We start from the raw sequence: 22486 nt of genomic DNA, 5'->3' as shown, positions 1-22486 counted from the left end.
CTAAGCGAATAGCTTATTGGTTAATGTAATAGAATTAAATTTTTGTTCTGCGACGCAGGTGAGAGGGATTGCAAATGCGCGTTGGTCGTTTTTCGCGCTAGCTATTCTGGCTTGAATTTCCGCTTGAGTTACAGCTTAGACGCGATTAAAAGGCGCGCAAGTCAAGCCAGAATATCGATTCGCTTCGCTGGGGACGTTTCGCCGCTTGATTTTTCCTTACCAGTTCACTTTATCAGGGTGTCACATACAACAACATAGTTCAGGTTCGGACGTGGTACTACGTAAGGATAATGCGATACAGAGCTATCCAAGGTTAATCGACGGTATTCTCTTGCGTGTTTCGCGAACGAGAAAGCCGTGCGCTGAAACGGTCGATCGGCGAGTAGGAAACTTTCGAAAAAGAAAATTTGATTTGCGCGCGCCCTATATGATGTCGATCCGGCAGTCACAGGTCGAAGCGCCACTAGTGTCATGGCCATTTCCTGTTCACGCTCACTCCAAAGAAGACGCGAACGAAGTTTGTAAAGTAAGGGATTCGAAGATTCGATAATTTTATCTGTTCAGTTGTGTTGAAAAAAGTGATATCATTATATTGGCAACATACAAACGATAGTCGGTGATTAAAAACGTATAATACGTTCTACTATTTACCAGCTAAATATCTTTCGATTTGTACACGCGACCATATGGCCACGTGTCTTCGTGTTATTCGTATACAAGTTTTTATATCAAGAAAGTTGTGGTGTTTCTTGAATAGCAACGAGAAGACGTTGGAAACATTCAATTTCAAAGAAATTGCGTCGAACGTGTTTATCGTTTCAACTACTCCACGCTGTTACAATTTCTGTCAAACTTTACTAGTTATACAACTAAGCGATATTTATACATATTTCTCTCTCTTTTATTCGTTTTCTTTCTTTCTTTTTTCTTTTTTTTTTTCTCATTTCTATTAATGTATCGCATTGATTGACATTTAATAAAAATAAACAGCGTTTGCAATATTTGAATCCGTTAAATGGAACATATTTCAAAATTTTCAATTTTTATATTCTTTTTGCAGAATAATGAATAGATTCTCTCTGTGATTTGTGCACATAGTGCTAGAAATTGTCGATCTATGATTTTGCATTATCAATCTATAATTTATACAAATAAAACATATATAAGAAGTTAACGGTATCTTTTATTTTACAGATAAATCATGGCTGATGATATAGTGCTACCTACCACTACAACTTTGCCAGTGGCACTTTCCGCAGAATTACCAGAAATAAAATTATTTGGTCGTTGGAATCGTTTTTTCTGCATAACGTCCAGCAGAATGTGTTAGATGTTGTGCATTTTTGTCTTTTACAGCGATATAGTCTTGTGATGTCGTTACAAGACTATATCGCTGTAAAAGACAGAAATGGAAAATATCGACCACGTTCTGCTGGACGTTATGCTGCAAAACGATTTAGAAAAGCTCAATGTCCCATAGTTGAGCGTTTAACTAATTCTCTAATGATGCACGGAAGAAACAATGGAAAAAAGTTAATGGCAGTGAGAATTGTAAAACATGCCTTTGAAATAATTCACCTGCTAACGGGTGATAATCCTTTACAGGTAATGTATATATTATGGTCATCTTTTTTTTTTGTAACTAATTATAGTCATTATATTTTATATAAGTACATATGTATGTAAATAAGTAAAATTAGACTGAAAATGTGTTTACGCACCTTTATCTTTACGTTTGTACGAAGGTTCTTGTGACGGCTATCATTAACTCTGGACCAAGAGAAGATTCTACGCGTATTGGTCGTGCTGGTACGGTTAGAAGACAAGCGGTGGATGTTTCTCCGCTACGACGAGTAAATCAAGCCATATGGTTATTATGTACCGGTGCTAGGGAAGCCGCGTTCCGGAATATTAAGACGATTGCCGAATGTTTGGCGGATGAACTCATCAATGCTGCCAAAGGTTCGTCTAATTCTTACGCGATCAAGAAGAAAGACGAACTCGAACGTGTTGCTAAATCAAATCGATAAACACGTTTATTTGTGAAAACATAAAATAAATGATATATCTTTAAAGTGATTCTTGTTCTATATGTCTCCTGTTTATATACTACACGTATAAGGATACATCATGGTAAAAAAAATAACCGAATTGTTATTCGAATAAACGTTATTTGATCTTCAATTTTATAATTTTGTCCGTTAACGAAATAACGAGCGAATTCTGTTGGAAGGCTAACGCAAAAGTGAATAAAATCAACAGGGAATGATTCGATTATGATAAAGATGGAAAGGGAGACAAACGATATTTAGAAATTGCATGATTCTTTAATTTGAACATACCAAGCGTAGTTGACAATTTTGTTGTCGAGATAGCGATGTTGTAGCGATGCAGTGTTACCACTACAGAAAATATATCGTATCGTATGATTTAGAGGTTGAGTCAAATCAGATGTTGATCGCGTAATTGGTTTTTATTTCAGAGAAATAGGTCGTACATGTACGATCATGTCAGGATTATTGAAAAAGGCAATGTCTCCGTGTATAACTTAATATAATTAGTAACTTGCTGAAATAATTGGATAATATCTCTTTCATTCTCGAAATGGTTCTGTCATTTCGTTCAAAACATAACCATACCGATAACGTAACGGTATGATTATAATAAACATCCCAAACCTTTTTTTCACGTTCTGTTCAATAACAGTATCTTTTTATTCATAGTCGACGAATTTGACTGGACTCGCTGTATCTGTGAATCCTCGTGTGGAACTTCGTACATTGTATGATAGAATTTTACGGTTCGCGAATCTGATGCCACAAGACTAAATTTACAGGAAATCTATAGAAAGTTTGGTTAAGGAAAGGACCGATATTATATTACAGGTTATTTCTCACTTAAGGATTCCTAAATACTAGATCAGATAAAAACGATATTTGGACGATATTTTTATTTGGAATCGAATTACCGATATAATATGTACATATCTGACGTTGCAGAATGAAAGCGTTCCTGATATAGAGGAAAAGATAAACCAGGGACAAATATAAGAACTAATAATTCACGCAAAGAACGAAATCAACTTGATGCGCGATATGCTCGAGTACAAGCCATGGGAGAGCTTGATGGAAAAATCTCCACCGCATCAGTGGACTTGGCCCCCTCACAAATAATTTTAATCACCTTTCAAATATTTGTACATAGTACTAAGCGAATAGCTTATTGGTTAATGTAATAGAATTAAATTTTTGTTCTGCGACGCAGGTGAGAGGGATTGCAAATGCGCGTTGGTCGTTTTTCGCGCTAGCTATTCTGGCTTGAATTTCCGCTTGAGTTACAGTTTAGACGCGATTAAAAGGCGCGCAAGTCAAACCAGAATATCGATTCGCTTCGCTGGGGACGTTTCGCCGCTTGATTTTTCCTTACCAGTTCACTTTATCAGGGTGTCACATACAACAACATAGTTCAGGTTCGGACGTGGTACTACGTAAGGATAATGCGATACAGAGCTATCCAAGGTTAATCGACGGTATTCTCTTGCGTGTTTCACGAACGAGAAAGCCGTGCGCTGAAACGGTCGATCGGCGAGTAGGAAACTTTCGAAAAAGAAAATTTGATTTGCGCGCGCCCTATATGATGTCGATCCGGCAGTCACAGGTCGAAGCGCCACTAGTGTCATGGCCATTTCCTGTTCACGCTCACTCCAAAGAAGACGCGAACGAAGTTTGTATGGTAAGGGATTCGAAGATTCGATAATTTTATCTGTTCAGTTGTGTTGAAAAAAGTGATATCATTATATTGGCAACATACAAACGATAGTCGGTGATTAAAAACGTATAATACGTTCTACTATTTACCAGCTAAATATCTTTCGATTTGTACACGCGACCATATGGCCACGTGTCTTCGTGTTATTCGTATACAAGTTTTTATATCAAGAAAGTTGTGGTGTTTCTTGAATAACAACGAGAAGACGTTGGAAACATTCAATTTCAAAGAAATTGCGTCGAACGTGTTTATCGTTTCAACTACTCCACGCTGTTACAATTTCTGTCAAACTTTACTAGTTATACAACTAAGCGATATTTATACATATTTCTCTCTCTTTTATTCGTTTTCTTTCTTTCTTTTTTCTTTTTTTTTTCTCATTTCTATTAATGTATCGCATTGATTGACATTTAATAAAAATAAACAGCGTTTGCAATATTTGAATCCGTTAAATGGAACATATTTCGAAATTTTCAATTTTTATATTCTTTTTGCAGAATAATGAATATATTCTCTCTGTGATTTGTGCACATAGTGCTAGAAATTGTCGATCTATGATTTTGCATTATTAATCTATAATTTATACAAATAAAACATATATAAGAAGTTAACGGTATCTTTTATTTTACAGATAAATCATGGCTGATGATATAGTGCTACCTACCACTACAACTTTGCCAGTGGCACTTTCCGCAGAATTACCAGAAATAAAATTATTTGGTCGTTGGAATCGTTTTTTCTGCATAACGTCCAGCAGAATGTGTTAGATGTTGTGCATTTTTGTCTTTTACAGCGATATAGTCTTGTGATGTCGTTACAAGACTATATCGCTGTAAAAGACAGAAATGGAAAATATCGACCACGTTCTGCTGGACGTTATGCTGCAAAACGATTTAGAAAAGCTCAATGTCCCATAGTTGAGCGTTTAACTAATTCTCTAATGATGCACGGAAGAAACAATGGAAAAAAGTTAATGGCAGTGAGAATTGTAAAACATGCCTTTGAAATAATTCACCTGCTAACGGGTGATAATCCTTTACAGGTAATGTATATATTATGGTCATCTTTTTTTTTTTGTAACTAATTATAGTCATTATATTTTATATAAGTACATATGTATGTAAATAAGTAAAATTAGACTGAAAATGTGTTTACGCACCTTTATCTTTACGTTTGTACGAAGGTTCTTGTGACGGCTATCATTAACTCTGGACCAAGAGAAGATTCTACGCGTATTGGTCGTGCTGGTACGGTTAGAAGACAAGCGGTGGATGTTTCTCCGCTACGACGAGTAAATCAAGCCATATGGTTATTATGTACCGGTGCTAGGGAAGCCGCGTTCCGGAATATTAAGACGATTGCCGAATGTTTGGCGGATGAACTCATCAATGCTGCCAAAGGTTCGTCTAATTCTTACGCGATCAAGAAGAAAGACGAACTCGAACGTGTTGCTAAATCAAATCGATAAACACGTTTATTTGTGAAAACATAAAATAAATGATATATCTTTAAAGCGATTCTTGTTCTATATGTCTCCTGTTTATATACTACACGTATAAGGATACATCATGGTAAAAAAAATAACCGAATTGTTATTCGAATAAACGTTATTTGATCTTCAATTTTATAATTTTGTCCGTTAACGAAATAACGAGCGAATTCTGTTGGAAGGCTAACGCAAAAGTGAATAAAATCAACAGGGAATGATTCGATTATGATAAAGATGGAAAGGGAGACAAACGATATTTAGAAATTGCATGATTCTTTAATTTGAACATACCAAGCGTAGTTGACAATTTTGTTGTCGAGATAGCGATGTTGTAGCGATGCAGTGTTACCACTACAGAAAATATATCGTATCGTATGATTTAGAGGTTGAGTCAAATCAGATGTTGATCGCGTAATTGGTTTTTATTTCAGAGAAATAGGTCGTACATGTACGATCATGTCAGGATTATTGAAAAAGGCAATGTCTCCGTGTATAACTTAATATAATTAGTAACTTGCTGAAATAATTGGATAATATCTCTTTCATTCTCGAAATGGTTCCGTCATTTCGTTCAAAACATAACCATACCGATAACGTAACGATATGATTATAATAAACATCCCAAACCTTTTTTTCATGTTCTGTTCAATAACAGTATCTTTTTATTCATAGTCGACGAACTTGACTGGACTCGCTGTATCTGTGAATCCTCGTGTGGAACTTCGTACATTGTATGATAGAATTTTACGGCTCGCGAATCTGATGCCACAGGACTACATTTACAAGAAATCTATAGAAAGTTTGGTTAAGGAAAGGACCGATATTATATTACAGGTTATTTCTCACTTAAGGATTCTTAAATACTAGATCAGATAAAAACGATATTTGGATGATATTTTTATTTCGAATCGAATTACCGATATAATATGTACATATCTGACGTTGCAGAATGAAAGCGTTCCTGATATAGAGGAAAAGATAAACCAGGTCCAAGTAGAGGAACTAATAATTCACGCAAAGAACGAAATCAACTTGATGCGTGATATGCTCGACTACAAGCCATGGGAGAGCTTGATGGAAAAATCTCCACCTCATCAGTGGACTTGGCCCCCTCACAAATAATTTTAATCACATTTCAAATATTTGTACATAGTATTAAGCGAATAGCTTATTGGTTAATGTAATAGAGTCATAGATTAAATTATACTTCCATGTGGCAACGTATTGTCAATGTTCATGTTTATTGTTGATAGCAAGTACGTACTTACTAAAGCAAATAGTTGCTAATATGAAACAAGAATAAGCATTTAGTTATGAATAATTGATTTGCGTTTGATTTGTGCGAACTTGGTGTGCGTAAAGACACGAGGTGTTGAGGTAAAGGATCGCAGAACGAAGAAAATCGGATGATACATCACGATTCAAATATTTAGCGAAAAAAGGTGGCGAAATGTTGAACAGCTACATCTAATTGTTGGAGCTTTAGAAGAAACGTCACATGAGACACTCATATAGAAGGAATACGTCGAAAGGAATGCGGCAAGGATGAGATAGGTAGGGGAAGGGACAATGCTATGCGTTACATGGTTAGGTGAAAAGGATGGAGAGATAGTAGGCAGGTTGATAGATAGATGAAAGACGAGCGATGGTAGGAGAACGGTTTTAACCAGTGTTCACAGGGGTGGGGATTCGAGGGCCGCCGTCGCCGCCGCCACCGTCGCTCAGTTTCGATTTCGCGTCGCGTTCGAGGATAAGGGCCGCGCGGATCGCACTCTCTTTTGAGTCGTCCTACCATCTAAATGCACCGTGCAGTTCGACGATTTCGCTCTTTGTTTTCTCCTTCCTCTTTTCTCCTCTTTCCTCCTTTCTCTTTTTCCTCTTTTTCCATTTTTGCAACTATTTTCCCTCCTCTCCCACACTTTGATCCTTCTCTCATCCTTACTCTATATCTTGTTCTTCCTGCTGCCATATCTACTTTCTCATTCGCTTTCTCGTCAGCCGATTTTCATCTATCCTTAATCGTTCCCTATTGCCACGCTTAATCTCGTGGCAGACGTTCGCATACCGAAAGTACGATTACAGTCTCGTGAATTCGATATTTGAAATTGAACTAGCCGTCGGGGAAATTGCGCGAGTGCTACAGCGTACGATAACAGTCGATCTCTAGGAAGAGAGAAGTCGTACCGCACGGAAATACTCGCCACAGTGAATAATATCGTACAATTCGACTTTTACGTGTTGTTTGCTGTTTATTCTACACTACCGCTAACTCTAACTAAGGCAAGTATATATGTACATGTAAATGTAATAATACTGAGGGAATGGTCGAAAAATGTGTATTTATCGCAATCATAGGATTGATAAATTTTCAATTCCTATATTGACGAATAGGAGTGTGTTGCTTTCGGTTTTTCGTACGATGGCAGGATTTTAAAGGGCAGGAGCCATGAAATTACCTCGAAATCGGTTCAGAAAATGAACGTTGTACGAATTTGTATCCCGACTGCTTAAGAATCGATGGCCTCCTTTCGAACGCACAGACCTTTCGCGCGACGCGACGCAACAGAAATTTTAAAAGGCCGTGTATTCGAAATGGCCCACAAACACGGTGGGAGCATCATTCAAGAGATAAATGTGCACGGCAGATTCTAAGATGAGGAACAATACTCGTGGAAAAAACCGTGTCCCTGTTCCCGTTCACGAATACAATGCGCGTAATTTCGTTGATTGCGACGAAACGAAAGCGGTAGAGATATTAGCATCGGTCGAACAAACAGCAAGAACAGTCTCGTGGGAGATTTGTCTTTGCTGATTTCTCGAACGATTCACGAATCGTTGATCGTGGAAAGAATCCGTACGATCGAGGTTGGTTGTTGTCGCGAAAGATGGGAGAAATACAGGAAGAATAGACAAAATCGGAAGAAGATTAACGCGCCGTGACGTTGCCCCGTTAGATGCTTCCCGCTCGATGTGCCTTTACCGAGAGACCACTAGCTTTGTTTACTCTTTAACGATTTCTGCAGCGCGACATTTTCTCTTTCTCGTATCCGTTTTCCTCTTTTTTTCTCGATCCATAGCCGCGTCGGAGCTTTTGCAAAAGATCGAAGCACGAGGAATCATTAAAGATTTTTCGTTTCATATATTTCGAAAGGATGGTTTGAAGCTTAAATTTTTGTTCTGCGACGCAGGTGAGAGGGATTGCAAATGCGCGTTGGTCGTTTTTCGCGCTAGCTATTCTGGCTTGAATTTCCGCTTAAGTTACAGCTTAGACGCGACTAAAAGGCGTGCAAGTCAAGTCAGAATATCGATTCGCTTCGCTGGGGACGTTTCGCCGCTTGATTTTTCCTTACCAGTTCACTTTATCAGGGTGTCACATACAACAACATAGTTCAGGTTCGGACGTGGTACTACGTAAGGATAATGCGATACAGAGCTATCCAAGGTTAATCGACGGTATTCTCTTGCGTGTTTTACGAACGAGAAAGCCGTGCGCTGAAACGGTCGATCGGCGCGTAGGAAAGTTTCGAAGAAGGAAATTTGGTTTGCGCGCGCCGTATAATATGATGTCAAGTTTGTTGGCGCAGCCGCAGCTACATCACAATCGTAAGCAAGCGTATACTTGCCTACTTTGTGTATACATCTATGGTAGCGCGTTACGCGTAGTTTTCATTTGTTGCCTATTAACGAAGCTTTCGCTCGGTAGTTTCCAATTAACGAGACAGTATCTCACGAACAACGAATCTCGAGTCGTAAAGCGACGATCGTATTACTCTCCTCGCTTCCTTGAGAAAAGCGGTTCACTTCTCGCACGGAGGACTGTTGGATCTTCCATCCTTTCTCTTCTAACACTCGTAGTTTCTTCAATGCGCGGATGATTACGGTTCGTTTCGCTTCGTTTCATTTCGCTTCTTTCGATTCCGTTCGACTAGACGTACAGTTTCACACCGTCTTCTTTCCTCGATCAACATCGTTGGCAGGCCCATTGCTAATGGAGCCCTTCCTTTTTCTTCTTTCCTTTATTCTCTCTCAATGAAGGATATATTTAGAAGAGCCGTGTCGGAATATCAAATAAAATCACTCGGATCTTGAACGCATCGCTGTTCCTTCTTTGCGCAAACACAGCTTTCACTTCTTGCTGGTTCTTGCCATTTGCCCTTCAGCGTCGAGGACGTTACAATCCTCGTTGAATTATCGCGGCTGGGCATGCCATTCTTCATCAGTCAGTGGATTATGGATTATGAGTAGCATTCGTAGTAGTAGTAGTAGCTCTAATTTGGTTAAAGTCGATATGTAGAATCGCGTTCGCGGACGATATCTGTCGGGGAAAGAAAAGTATGGCGAAATTTGACCGACTCCACGTACATATTTGCTTTCGAGGAATCGTGGATCCGCGCAACGCGCGCAGGAAGTTTCGCAACGAACGCTTCATCTCACGAAAGAATCGCACGTATGGGCGGGCGCGCGATTGACCTGGATTTTCGATGCTAGTTTCCCGGTAATGCGACAGCAGTCAAAGTACCGCGCGCAGCAATAACAGAGAGAATCGTGGTTTGAATGAGGTCAGTAGTCGAAAGTTGACGAGAGAATAACGATAGGTACGATGACGATTACGATGGCAATGACGATGACAACGTTGTGGTGATGACCACGAGGGCAAACAGCGAGTTAAGTCGAAGCTACGAAAGGCATAAAGACAAAATAGATGTATATCTCTTATATATAGTATATACTTGTTAGTAGACTCGCGCTGCACGAGAAAGAAATGGTCGGAAAAAGTGGTGGTTCGGGAGAGTGATCGGAGGGCCTCCCCGGGCGCCGAATATTCCGCGAACTCCGAACATCGAATCGGCCGCGTCGTTCCCTCGATTACCGATCGTATCTATCTCTGCTTCGTGTCCGAAATGTTCCGTGCTCTCTTTCATTCTCGCATCGATACTCCCCCTTCTCTCTCTTTTCCTTCTCTCTTTTATTAACCGGAATGTAACTATACATATACTTAGCTCTCTCTTTACCGGTACACATTGCTCGACGGCTGCCACCACCAACACCATCATATAGTAACGCACACACGTCGTTTCCTCCCTTCTCTTTTCTCCGCCTTTCGCTCAATCGCTCTGCGAACCTTGCTACGTAGCTTTCCTTCCGCATACCAAAATTCCTGGGAAACGATGCTGAGAAAATAATTCCGAACGATGCTGTTTCTTTTTTTCGCTTTTGCGGCGTTCTTTCTTTTCTGGTTTCGTTTGGCTCGTTCGTTCGATCGAATCTCCGATCCACCGAGATTTTACGCTCCTGCTAGCCAACACGCATGCGCACAGGTGCGGCGAACGGAATAGGTGCGGCACAGTGCACTTGTGCGACTCTGACTGACCCAGATGCCTCGCGAATAAAACCCATCTGTACTCGTTCTCGATATCCTGCCGTTCTCTTCTATCTTTCTCCGACTCCCGCACCTCGTCCTCTTCCTACTTTTTCTTGTCTCCTTCTGCAAACTTCCCACTAAGACCAAACCTCAGCCCTTCTGCCCTTTTCGTTTTAGCTCGCGCCCAGATCCAACAATCGCGCGATAATCCCTGTTCGATGTATTTTCCAAAAAGGAAGAGCGTTCGTTCGAGAGAATACGCGACGACGCAAATGCGAACTGCCGTACTCGTTGTTGCTGTCGTCGTCGTTTGTCACTGGCGTTTGATGCGTCAAACGATTCGGTCGGGCATATGCGTTGCCTAGGCGATTTTTGCGCGGGAACGCAACTCCGAACTAGAAACATAGAACGAAAGAGCAAATGGCAAGACCCACGACGATCGGGCAGTTAAACGATAACCGGTTATGCGTTTCGTTCGCTCTCCTTCCGTGGAACTTGTCTTCGTTCCTGGATAGTGTTCGGCGCTTTTGTTTTCCCTCCTCTTTGTCCTCTATATTTCTTTCCGTCGCTCGTCGTTTTCCTGATCGATCTCGTCTTACGACGCTAACGCCAGTGCGACGATAAGCGAGCGCGAAGCAACGAAAACGGATGACAAGCAACGGTCGTTGTAAGAAATTTTGCCGCGAAACGACGGAAGAGGAAGTGGCACGTACGAGCAAATACGGAAATCGTACACGGTCTATTACGGTGCCGCGTAATACATACGGCATTTGAACCGTTACGAGAGAAATCGAGGCGAAGGTCCGACGCGCAACATCGATCTAGAGCCTGGGATCATGCAACTATTCGGCCAACGACTCACGTCCCGTGAAGCGAGCCAACGATCCACGACTAATCGCCGCTGTGTACCCGCTGTACGGTAGACTTTGCCGTGTCAGAGTCGAAACGATCGATTCTCTCCTTTTTTCCACTTGCCCTCCTGTCGTTTTTCTCCTTTTCTTCTTGCGCTTGTTCCGTTGCGTTGATTCGACTAGGAATAGGCCACGAGTGCAACGCGACGTCGACATCGATTCGTGTTTTGTCCTACCGCGGCAACTGACGGCATTCTCCCGCCATTCTTCCCCTTCTCTGGACTGGTTTATCAACTTTCGGATTCCTTCCGCGGATTCTTCCGTTTAAGTTCTCATCGATCGAATTTCGGTCATGAAACGCGTTCTCGACTTCGAAAGCAAAGAGAGAATGCGCAAGATGAGAACAGGCTGGCAGTTATCGCTTGTCCGCTCTCACCGGATATACCGGATCGAACTTGTCCTGGAAGACTCTCTTTTTCACACGTGGACCGCGACCTCGATCCGATTTCATCTACCTCGTGTTTCAATTTCTCTTTCTCTCTCTTTCTGTTTTCTTCTTCTTCATCTCTCATACATACATAGATGTAGGAACGACCTCATCCGATTTTCCGATCACTACCGACCGAACTAATTGGGTTATTGGCGGCAATCGCTGCGGCGATAGACGAACGACCAGTCGAAGGTCGAGGAAGCGTTACGGCAAAGATGACGACGACGAAGATGCCTCTCGGCACAGCTTTCTCCTTGCTTTTACGCAACAACGTCGGGAACGTTGCTCGAAAGATGGAATACTCGTTTAGCGGAAAAAAAGCAGGCGTGTAAATTTACTCGTCGTATTTATCGTCGCGTCTATTCGAGCGATTACTTGAGATCGAGCTAGTCGATTTTTCAAAGAAGACGAGCAACGCGCACGCAGTATATCCCGCCAGCCGTCGATTTATCGAGACTCTTGCACTAATTCGAACCCGTTAGGCAAAACCGTTACCGCTGGTATCGAGCACGGTTGGTCTTCTCTTCGGTTCGCTCAGTTCGTCTCCACGAACGAGAAGCATTTCGTCGGCTCGACCAACGTTATGCCAAGTAGAACGAAATATGAGTGGAAAGCAAAAAAGGCAGGGAAGGCAGACGAGGCAGAAGAAAGCGAGGATGATGAAATTACAAAGAATTTTAGGAAGCGCCGAATGCACGGACGATGGAGGATCGGTCGCGGTTCTCGTAGCTGCAGCGAGGACGCCGCAGGGTCGTCGAGATGGGCAACAATGGGAGCAGTTCTCGAGATCAGCAAGCTGCGTCCGTGTGTTCGAACGGGCTGACCGTGCCGGATGGAGCAAATCGGGGTTGGTCTCAATCTTTCCCTCGGGAATTAACGAGACATCGGTCGCAGCCAACCGCTGCGCGCAAGGTCCTCCCCGAGCCACCGAATCAGAGGTTACGCGCCACCGACAACGGAAGTATCATACAGAACGGTGGAACGATCAGTGGTCGCAGAGCACCGACGTTCGCGTCGTCTCGCGACCTCACCAAGGTGAAACTCGTCGTTAATTAGTAGAAAACGAACGCGACCTAGAAAATCATGCATCATTGCCTTGACCGTCTTTCTATTGCAGCGTACCAACGATCCTTCCTTTCGGGAGAGAAGCGGTTCCGCATCGAACCTCGTCCAACCCTGTTCGAGAAGGATCGATCGGCACTGCTGTCGCTATCGAGCCGACTCGAGTCGGCCAGATGCGAACACCAGTGCCGGTAATCTGAAGAAGTTTGGCAGCGAGCCTGATCTTCGTTGCTCTCCAGATCTGGTCTATCCTTCGACCCCGGGCCGTTCCGATTTATCGAGCAACTCGATCGACAGGCAAGAGACAGTTCCGCCATCATCTAGCTGTTACCGCTATGGCAAGGAATCCAAAGAACGACTCGAAAGCGCATACAAACCTAGGAAAAAGTACAAAGCTCCTGCTCCACCGGCATCCCCCGCCTCTCCTACTCTCCACGGAGACTCCTCGCGAGATGTCGACTCCCGCTTCTATCCGCACGCGCATTTCCATTCCCATCCTCATTCCCATGCTCATCAATTCGAACACCATCACCATCGTTCTCAAGTTCAACCGCCTCCACGAAGATCCCGCTTGTTTAAAACTCGCGCCGAATCGAAGAAAGCTCAAATCACCTGGCAGCTGTCACCGTCGTCCGATTGTGATCGCGAACGATCGCGACCTACGCAACGAGACGCGCCCAATCATTGGAACGGCGCTCCTTCTCGGACGACCCAGCATTCCGACAACGACGAGGTCGTTGCGGATGCAGTGCCTGTTAACCGGCACGATCGCGATCGCCCGAACGTCGACGAACATCGCCACCACCGTTCCAAGCTGTCCGACCACGGAAAGAACACGCTTCAAAGAAGCATCAGTAGTCCAGAGTTTCAAGCGGAGTTGATTCGAGTGGCTAAAAGAGTCCGTGACAAGTTAGATTCCAGCGGAACGGCGTTCGACGAATCCGCGCATGATCGTCGGGGCGACCGTTTCGACACGGAAACGGTCGGCCTTGCCGATCAACGATCGAGTCGTCGACGCAACGAGATCGAAGATAGGCGAGAGAATCGCGACGACGGTAAGGAACGGGATCAACGCGGTCGATGCTCGGATTCAGTTAACGTTATCGAAACGGGCAATCGCGAAACAGAAGGAGGCGTCGACCGCGATGCGATCGCTAAATCGAACCGACGTCGTCGAACCTACGAAAGTCCGGCATCGAGGGATCGGTCAGCAAACGACGCGGTTGATGTTGTCAACAATTCCAAGTCGACCGAAGGGCGATCGTGGCAGCAACAGCAGCAGAATTCGGATCCTGGCAGCAGACGAGACGATGACCGTCGGTCGAAGATCTTTTCGGCGAAACAACCGCCCGATCACAAGTGGCCAGACATCGCGATAGCCGAGAAATCCGAAGCGCGATCGCTAGGCAACGAGTACGTCGGAGAAACGGGCAACTCCGCCCCAAACGAACGATCAGAGGATCGAGAACACAATCAATCGTAAGTTGCTTTTCGCGACTCGTTTACGGTTCCAACCTTCGATGGTTTCCTCTTTCGATAACATACGCGATAACTTACACCTGTCTTCGTTAGATTTGCCTCGACGACGCCAAAGACCTTTTATTTCGGAATGAACGAGGGTTCGGCTGCAGAGTCTCGAGCCCACCAGGACCAAGATATCGAGGGAAAGTTCGAGTCCGAGGTCAAGTTCCTGCATCGCGATCAAGCAGACGGCCGACCTTCCTTCGTCGCGGATGCGACTGATGACATGGACGATAATGTGAGTCGTCGATCGTTCGATCTGCTCTTTTTCTTCTCGTTCGTTTCACGAACCGACCGGCGAAACATTTGCAGGAAAGAAACGTGGTGGAAAATATCTCGCTAAAGCTGCGACCCACCTTGCCGAAGAAGCAGTTGGAAATTCCGCGATTTTCGCCGTCTGCTGCGTGGAGATTGCTTTCGACGTTAGAAACACCGGGCCCGAGTATGAGCACCGCCAGCGAAGAAATCCCGGTTCGTAGTCGTAACGTTTTTGTTCGTTGATCGATCGTCACCTTCCCCGTTTCGATCCGGTTCGATTTCGGTTGAAAACGCGAATGTCGTCGGGCGTTCGTTTCTCTTTTAGGTGCTGTTCGAGGAGCGAATAGAGCGACTCTCGAGGCCACCACCACCTTTCCCACTGTCTTTGGGACCCCGCAGTTGGCACGACAAGTCCGGAGATTCCGGGATATCCGGGGATGCTGGAGCCGGCAACGAAGACTCGTTCGACGTTAGTACGATCAACAGGATGAAAACGACCGTGACGAGGCCGACTTGGACGCCGCAACAGGATTTGGGAGAGGAGTCGAGCAGCGACGCCGGCGTCGACTCGCCGCCGCCTTTATCCACTCCGTTGAAATATCATTCTCCGCGAGCGCACGTCTTCTCCCTTTCGTTGCCCAGAGACGAAGCCAGGACGACGACGTGTCTCTACGCTCCGGAAACCAAGGCCAGGGAGCCATCTGCGTTCAATTCGCTTCAGAAGCTGAAGAGATCGGTTTCTGGAGCTTTCGGTATAGGTTCTCACGAACATCAGAGAAAATGTACTCGCGACGTTCTCGACGATAACTGGTTGTTATCGACCAGTGCACCAACCTCGTTGCAGCACAATCGCGGTCGCATCGAAGCGGCGCGGATTTCGCCCTCGATTTGGCAGCCGTTTCCGTATCGAGATCGCGTCGCTCGACGCGTTCAACGTTCGCGCGATAGCGACGATGACGATAACGACGACGACGTCGATGACGACGACGAAGACAACAACGACGGCGATAATGGCATCGATGATGATTTGACAGAGGACGTCGACGACGAACGAGACTCGCGAATCAATCAGGCGATCGACCTCGATGCTAAAGTCAAAGAAAATGATTTTCCAGTTATCTTGAAGCCTCCGTCTTTTTCGTATCTTATGCCTGGCGGTCACGTTATGTATCTACCGGAGACCAACGAAACGGAACATCGAGCGCAACATTTAAGGAGTAGAAAAATCGGTTCTACCGATTACGCGGAAACCAGCACGATCAATCGCGAGCAAAATAGCGAGGAACAAGGTGAATGTCAGGCTGAAATCGCGCCTTTTCGATTAAACGCGTACAAGAATGCCGATCGAAACAGCAACATCGACGTAGACAACGACGATAACAAGGAAGACCGAGCGGAGGAGGCGAACGAGCGCGAGGAAGAGGATGAAGAGGAGGAGGAAATAGAAGAAGATGATGACAACGAGTACGAGGACGAAGACGAGGACAAGGTCGGCAACGTATCGAAACGACGATGTAAAAGATTGAAAAGTCGTATTGGCGGCAATGATTGCAGAGGTCTTAACGAGCTTTCGACTTGTCCCGAACCACGCGAGAACGTCAGTCAGCCAAAGCAAAGGAGAACGTTCTTGTCTTCTGCGAACGACGACCAAGAAACGCGGACCTCCAATTTAGACGCGATCGGAGAATCGAAACCGCAAAGGAAAAATAATTCGAGAAGCAGAAGGTTCACTTTTCAGTCGACGGTTAGACAGATAGAAAGACGTCGATTAGCCGAGAAGTTATCGAGGGAAGCCGAAGCGAAAGAACGGCAAAGAAAGGGCGAACTCGAAGCGATGCGCAAAGTGGAGGAAGAGTTTCAACGAAAACGCGCGAAAGAAAAAGCGAGTATCAGACAACAGTTGCGTCTTTTCAAAGAAATGGAAGAGAATTTCAAGTAAGTATGTCCCCGACTCTGGGCTGAAAACGACGAGTCAACATTCCTTGCATACGCAACTATACATACCTATCGTGCTACAACTCGATATCTCGAGACCGTTCGTTGTTGCAGTAGCCTGCCGACCCCCGACTGGGATGGTTCGCAGTTGTCTCGTGCCGATCCGGACGGTGCGCCTTCCTCCACCGCATCCTCTCCTACTTCGTTGCCAACTGGGAATTCGTCCACGATCGCACCTGGCAAACGTTCTATCGGTGACTCGGATTCGACTAAACAACTTCGTGCCGAGCGAAAAGACTATCGACCAAAGTATTACGATTGGTCACCGGATACCTGTAATCATTTAGACAATCACAGACAAACAACTGTTCATCCAAAGATAGTTTGCGACATTCCGAAAAGTTCGCACGTTTTCGTCGACGCGAACGTTCAACCTGGCAAGCCACCAATTGCGTCCAATTCTACTCCAAAGTCGGACAATTATAGGTAAGCCTGATTTGTTGAAACAATATACCTTTCTTCCTCTCTCTCCTTCCCTCTCTCTCTCTCTCTGTTTCATTCGAGACGTAACGTTTCTCTCGTAGGAAAGATTTCGCGCACGGCACCGTGGCAACTAAAACCTCTTTCGCGAGTAGCGACAGCGAACTGTCCCAATCGAACACGAGGCCGCATTCCAGGCAAAACAGAATCAAGAGCAAACCCCATCGACCTAGGTAGGTTCGAGCATACGGAATCTCGATTTCCTGGTGAACCGAAAGCTTAGAAAATAAAAACGCTTTCTTCGCCGTTCGCGTCTAATCGCGTTGGTATCGATCTTTTATATGAACTCTGTAGCATACGATACCTATACGGTACCTATGCTTACTATTCTTAACGGGACCCTGTTTCGTTCGTGTTTCATTCACGATCGTTGATCGTTTCGTGGAATTTTTAAGCTGGGCATGATATAGAAATAATCCTAACGCCTCTAGTCATCTAACAACGCTTCATTAGAGCTAAGTTAATATCGTGCATGAATCCGCGACAGCAGAGTCTAGCGAATCGACGACTCGTTTCGAAGAAAGAGCGTTCGAACGATCGATCGATATACATGTATTTTTTCGAATTCTACTGCACCGCGTTAAACAACCGCCAAACGAGTCTCGCGATTCGCAACCCAAAAACAGAAAAACGCTTAACCGAAGACACGAATCGTCGAATCGCTCGAATTTTTTCGTCAAACGCCAAGAGCGAGACGACAGTTGGAACGAAGACAAACAGCGAACGAACGTTGAGAGCAGGTCCGGTAGTCCAGTACGAAGCGTGGCCGCAGCAGCCGCATCCGAGGAAGATTTGTCGCTGCTGGTAGAATCAACGAGACATCCAAGGAATACTACCCACGATTTTATACTAACCGGAGTGCAACCGTTTTCGAAGCGAAAAACATACAAGCCGATTTCCTTCAATCCTCGTCCACCTCCGCCCATTCCGAGCTAATCTCCCGTTTTTTAACCAACATTTTTCGTGACAGTATCGTGAACATGTTGCGAAACATACCATTTTCTACGTTTACTACGACTCTATATATATTGTTATTATGTATATAACGCGGTGTATATATGTAATATATAATCGAATAAAATATTATCTTGTTTTTACAACGTGTTTTCCGATTTCGAATGTGGCGGCGGTTACAGTCGAGTTTAGTCGAACTCGTCGCGCATGCGCAGAAAACTAATCGCAACTACAACCAATCGAATCATACCTCGTTCTGTCCGTTGCTCAAATTCGTTTATATTTCCTACTACGATGGATTATTCTGATGAAACGGAACGATCCAACGACATTGACTCGTCGACGTCGAACCGTCGACGTATAATCGGCTGTCTGTCCAGCGTAGGATCTAAAACTATTCGTAAGTCGACACCGTCGAGCGCGCTCATGTATGTACTGATTTATATCATCGTATTTTCCTATTCTTTACACGCTTTCTCATGCTTTTCTAATCTCTATCTAAAGACGTAGCGAATTCGAATCTTTGTTATCGGAGAGCAGCGACGAAGAAGAAAAAGCAACGATCGACCAGCTGAAGAAAGCAACGCGATCGAAAACCGGTAAAGACACAACCGATCTCCCTCCGGCCGACACAGCCATTTTCGAAGACACGGACGAGGCACGTCTCACCGAAATTTCTATTTTATTTTCTCCTCCTTTTTCGAAAATGTCGAATCAAACAAACCGGTGATCAAAGCCGCGCGTTAAGTCTTTCGTCTTTCTTTCCCCAGATAATTTTATCGATGATTTGGAACAACAGTCATCTTGGCGCCGCTTATTATAACATCGTTACGTCCGAACTATTCATTTTGGAAGACACGATGGACGACGTTGAACGTTTCGACGTAACGAATGCTCTGTATAGGCAATGTTTGCCGCGTTACGTGATTACGAACGCTGCAGCACCCGCTGCTTTTACCAATGCTATAAAAAAGATATTGACGACGGAAGCATCGAACGAGGAAACGAATTCGATCGATTCGCGCGGTACCGTGTGTAACGCCGTGCTGAAAGTAACCTGCAAAAAGGAGCATAACTACGAACGGTGTTCTCACAGGGTGAGATGTCTTCGACTCGACTCGGAGCCGAAGAACGCCAATAACGTGGACAGACTGACCTTTTTGAATACTATACTCAATTTTAAATGTTGCGCGATGATACACGCATTAGGTTCGCTCTTGCTGTTCATTGACAAACACTGGAACAATATCGCGTTGGATCCATCCGGAAAACCCTCCTTCGTATCGCTTAATTACCTCAACCTGTAAGTTGAAATCACTTCCCTTTCACTCCCTCATCATCCGCAATTTTTTCCATTCTATTCGGTTTTATATATTTATGCAACAAGCCGAGATTTGGTCATAATGGACCAAGACACTTACAAGGCGCTGAATATCGTCCAAGCCAGGGATCACCCGAGCCTTTTTAAATTTGGTAAAACAAGTACAACGATGAAAGGAATCAGTTTATTCTCGTTACTGAATCGTTATTGTCATTCCAGACCGGGAGTTCAATTCCTGTGGTAAATTCTAGTTTATCTACTGTTAGTTGCGTATGTTCGTAGGAGACATCTAGTTGTCCTATTGTTTTTGTTTCTATCTGTAACCGCAGGAAGACGCTACATCATCCGACGCGAAACATCACCGTATTAGAGCAACGATTAAACGCTGTCGAATTTTTTCTGAATTCGAAGAACCAGAGCGTTGTCGAGAATTTATCGTCATGCTTAAGGCACGTATATCGTTTGACCAACACGGTGCTTGCTTGTTGTTCCGGACCGCAAGCCAAGCCATCCAATTGGTATAAATTGCACAAGGTTTGATGCTTTGTTCCTATTCCTTTAGTTGCAGAATCCAGTTATAAACGATATACGAACGATCCTTGCGCCTCGTTTGATCAGCCAAACGGTTTCCTTTGCTTTTTCAGACCATTTCGCACGTAATTTGTATCGCGGACATATGCGAAGAATACGCAGAACGAATAGAACTGTTTAGGCAAATAGCCGAAAGTATCACGAGCGAGATGCAATACGTTAAGTACTTTATCGAATACATAGTGGATTTTGGCGAGAGCAGACGCGAAAGCAAGCTCGTGGTTAAACCGAATGTCGACCCCTTGCTGGACGAACGTGCGTACAAGATTTATCTTGATTCCTACGAATCGTTAATCGTAATCGTAATCAGAGTCTCTTGATTCACAGTGAATCATGTGCGACGTACTTTACCCGAACTGCTTACGCAAATGGGAGAGAAAGATATGCGAGAGCATCTTCCATCTTCTGTCACCGGTTGTAACATGTTATATTTGCCGAACATTGGCTACGTTTTAGCGATAAACGAGTGGAATCCGACTCCGCCGACGGAAGATGCTACTTACCCTGGTTTGGAATTCAAATTCAGCATTAATCAGGTGCATTATTACAAAAGTTCTTCGGCGAAAGGTCGGTGTCTCGTTGTTTCGCTTTTACGACCCAAGCTTTTACACTTGTTTATTTTCATTCGGCTGGTTTATTCTAGAACTAGACGAGACCGTGGGTGACATCATATTGAAAATAGCTGTTCGGCAGAATCATATCGTACAAAAGTTAATACGATACATAAAGAAACACACAGGAACAATTTTACGCACGATTCAACTGTGCGCCGAATTGGACACGTAAGTACCCGCAACCGCAACCAAAGGTCGTACAAACAATTCGATGGTTAACATGCATTGCTCGATCGTTATAGTTTATTGGTGTTTTACAAAGTGGCGCGCGATTATAACTATGTCAGACCAAACGTGACCCAGTCAAAGATCATAAATGTGGTCGAAGGACGGCATCCGCTGATGGAATGCGCGACGACGTTCGTGCCAAACGACATACGTTCGGGCGACGGTACAAGTTTAATCAAAGTTTTAACAGGGCCAAATTCTTGCGGCAAAAGCGTATACCTAAAACAGATTGGACTCGTAGTGTTCATGGCTCATATAGGTTGTTACGTTCCTGCAAGAACCGCGACGATAGGAACGATATCTCGTGTTCTGACTCAAATGTCGAACACAGAAAGCATCGGATTGAACGCGAGTTCGTTTCTACAGAATCTTCGGCAGGTAGGCAAGCGGTGTACGTTTCCCTGGACCGAAACGAAAAAGCGAATTTGCATTTCAGATAAACGTGGCCTTACGCGCATCTACATCAGATTCGATCGTAATATCGGACGAATTAGACAGAGGAACGTCCGAAATTAGCGGATTGTCGCTGGTTGCAGCCGTACTGAACACGTTCGCCGAAAGACGTTCGAACTGTCCTCACGTGTTTGCCGCGACGCACGCGTATAACGTACTTGCGTTACTGCCTCAAACTCCTTTAATCGAGACTCAGGTGAGAGAAAATATCTTTGTCGATAGTTTGAATTTGTGTACAAAGTACGACATTTTCTCTCTTCCCTTTCCTCTTCTCTCCCTTTCTATTTTTTCCTTTCTTTGGAATATAGACGTTCGAATGCGTGATCGACCAAGATGAATCACTGGCTTTTCTCTACCGTCTGATCAACGGTAGCACAAAGCGCAGTTTTGCGCATTACGTAGCGAGAATCGCGGAACTGGAAGAAGACGTTGTTAAGCGAGGATTGTTGGTAATTCAGTATGATTAACTTAACGATTGTTTGGTAGGATACGAATCATTTAGTAACATACGTATAATTCGATCAATCGCAGGTATTCCAGAAGATAAAACAACACGATTTACCATCGAGTATTCATTGTCGTATCGATAGGTAAAATAGTTCCTACGCGCAGCATCGTAAAATATGTAATTATCGAGAGTGTTTGATTTTAGAATGAAACGTATCGTCGATCGATTCGAAGGGGACAACGATTTAAATTTGGAGGAATTGAAAACACTAGTGCGGCAAGCTGTGTTTCCGAAATAATCGCAGGCACCTCGATTCGAATAAAACAGTCGTCTGCTACGAAGACCAATCGTTACAGCGAAAAATAAATAAAACACCTTTGTATTTTATACGTAAACGAATGAAAATAAAATGAGTTGAAATTCGAGATAAAATTAAGATATCTGGTCTTTCGCAACAGCAGGCCACCGATATTTATCGCTACGTTTCAATTTCACGTCCGGAGTCTGGTTTTTATCTGATCGTGTTTAGATATTTTCAAGTGGTTACGATCAGGCGGAGAAAATGGCCGACGAAGCGATGTCTGATATCGCCAATAGATGG

The 22486-nt window shown here is 44.0% G+C and overlaps 5 protein-coding genes across 7 annotated transcripts; all 5 read left to right on the top strand.

The window, feature by feature from the left end:
- The first annotated feature begins 1211 nt into the window (after positions 1–1211).
- Positions 1212–2079, top strand: LOC139992242 (small ribosomal subunit protein uS7). Its single transcript, XM_072012913.1, has 2 exons — positions 1212–1605; positions 1746–2079. The coding sequence occupies exons 1-2, from the start codon at positions 1372–1374 to the stop codon at positions 2028–2030; spliced, it is 519 nt and encodes a 172-aa protein (XP_071869014.1). The 5' UTR covers positions 1212–1371; the 3' UTR covers positions 2031–2079.
- A 2337-nt stretch (positions 2080–4416) lies between these two features.
- Positions 4417–5285, top strand: LOC139992087 (small ribosomal subunit protein uS7). The gene is made up of 2 exons (XM_072012619.1): positions 4417–4810; positions 4952–5285. The coding sequence occupies exons 1-2, from the start codon at positions 4577–4579 to the stop codon at positions 5234–5236; spliced, it is 519 nt and encodes a 172-aa protein (XP_071868720.1). The 5' UTR covers positions 4417–4576; the 3' UTR covers positions 5237–5285.
- Positions 5286–5640: 355 nt separating this feature from the next.
- LOC139992389 (NADH dehydrogenase [ubiquinone] 1 alpha subcomplex subunit 5-like) lies at positions 5641–6541 on the top strand. Its single transcript, XM_072013180.1, has 3 exons — positions 5641–5734; positions 5930–6091; positions 6206–6541. Exons 1-3 carry the CDS (start codon positions 5714–5716, stop codon positions 6377–6379), a joined length of 357 nt encoding a protein of 118 aa, XP_071869281.1. The 5' UTR covers positions 5641–5713; the 3' UTR covers positions 6380–6541.
- Positions 6542–6616: 75 nt separating this feature from the next.
- LOC139991942 (uncharacterized) lies at positions 6617–18376 on the top strand. Of its 2 annotated transcripts, none has more exons than XM_072012345.1 (9): positions 6617–7541; positions 12646–12995; positions 13078–14501; positions 14595–14781; positions 14856–15014; positions 15127–16736; positions 16854–17222; positions 17321–17449; positions 18017–18376. In XM_072012345.1, the coding sequence occupies exons 2-9, from the start codon at positions 12720–12722 to the stop codon at positions 18210–18212; spliced, it is 4350 nt and encodes a 1449-aa protein (XP_071868446.1). In that variant the 5' UTR covers positions 6617–7541; positions 12646–12719; the 3' UTR covers positions 18213–18376. The 2 variants fall into 2 exon arrangements, with proteins under 2 accessions (XP_071868446.1, XP_071868445.1); XM_072012344.1 differs by having other exon boundaries at positions 16851–17222.
- Positions 18377–18499: 123 nt separating this feature from the next.
- Positions 18500–22317, top strand: LOC139991949 (mutS protein homolog 5-like). 2 transcript variants are annotated; one of them, XM_072012358.1, is made up of 12 exons: positions 18506–18658; positions 18735–19533; positions 19618–19791; positions 19881–20085; positions 20196–20397; positions 20470–20709; positions 20786–20924; positions 20999–21362; positions 21421–21633; positions 21746–21886; positions 21969–22027; positions 22090–22317. In XM_072012358.1, the coding sequence occupies exons 2-12, from the start codon at positions 19013–19015 to the stop codon at positions 22181–22183; spliced, it is 2352 nt and encodes a 783-aa protein (XP_071868459.1). In that variant the 5' UTR covers positions 18506–18658; positions 18735–19012; the 3' UTR covers positions 22184–22317. The 2 variants fall into 2 exon arrangements, with proteins under 2 accessions (XP_071868460.1, XP_071868459.1); XM_072012359.1 differs by lacking the exons at positions 21746–21886; positions 21969–22027 and having other exon boundaries at positions 18500–18658.
- The last annotated feature ends 169 nt before the right edge of the window (positions 22318–22486 follow it).

This window comes from Bombus fervidus, chromosome 11, assembly GCF_041682495.2.
Source record: "Bombus fervidus isolate BK054 chromosome 11, iyBomFerv1, whole genome shotgun sequence".
In the NCBI taxonomy this organism is placed as follows: Eukaryota; Metazoa; Arthropoda; class Insecta; order Hymenoptera; family Apidae; genus Bombus; species Bombus fervidus.
This window is presented reverse-complemented; position numbering and strand designations above follow the sequence as displayed.

Excerpts from the sequence above, each read along its gene's own strand:
- LOC139992242 (XM_072012913.1), top strand. The coding sequence starts at position 1,372 with ATGTCGTTACAAGACTATATCGCTGTAAAAGACAGAAATGGAAAATAT. Across the intron at positions 1,606-1,745 it reads CGGGTGATAATCCTTTACAG|GTTCTTGTGACGGCTATCAT; the intron begins GTAATGTATATA and ends GTTTGTACGAAG.
- LOC139992087 (XM_072012619.1), top strand. The coding sequence starts at position 4,577 with ATGTCGTTACAAGACTATATCGCTGTAAAAGACAGAAATGGAAAATAT. Across the intron at positions 4,811-4,951 it reads CGGGTGATAATCCTTTACAG|GTTCTTGTGACGGCTATCAT; the intron begins GTAATGTATATA and ends GTTTGTACGAAG.
- LOC139992389 (XM_072013180.1), top strand. The coding sequence starts at position 5,714 with ATGTCAGGATTATTGAAAAAG. Across the intron at positions 5,735-5,929 it reads TGTCAGGATTATTGAAAAAG|TCGACGAACTTGACTGGACT; the intron begins GCAATGTCTCCG and ends TTTTATTCATAG. Across the intron at positions 6,092-6,205 it reads GGACCGATATTATATTACAG|AATGAAAGCGTTCCTGATAT; the intron begins GTTATTTCTCAC and ends CTGACGTTGCAG.
- LOC139991942 (XM_072012344.1), top strand. The coding sequence starts at position 12,720 with ATGGGCAACAATGGGAGCAGTTCTCGAGATCAGCAAGCTGCGTCCGTG. Across the intron at positions 14,782-14,855 it reads CTGATGACATGGACGATAAT|GAAAGAAACGTGGTGGAAAA; the intron begins GTGAGTCGTCGA and ends AAACATTTGCAG. Across the intron at positions 16,737-16,850 it reads GAAATGGAAGAGAATTTCAA|TAGCCTGCCGACCCCCGACT; the intron begins GTAAGTATGTCC and ends TCGTTGTTGCAG.
- LOC139991949 (XM_072012358.1), top strand. The coding sequence starts at position 19,013 with ATGATTTGGAACAACAGTCATCTTGGCGCCGCTTATTATAACATCGTT. Across the intron at positions 19,792-19,880 it reads CCGGGAGTTCAATTCCTGTG|GAAGACGCTACATCATCCGA; the intron begins GTAAATTCTAGT and ends CTGTAACCGCAG. Across the intron at positions 21,634-21,745 it reads CTCCTTTAATCGAGACTCAG|ACGTTCGAATGCGTGATCGA; the intron begins GTGAGAGAAAAT and ends TTTGGAATATAG.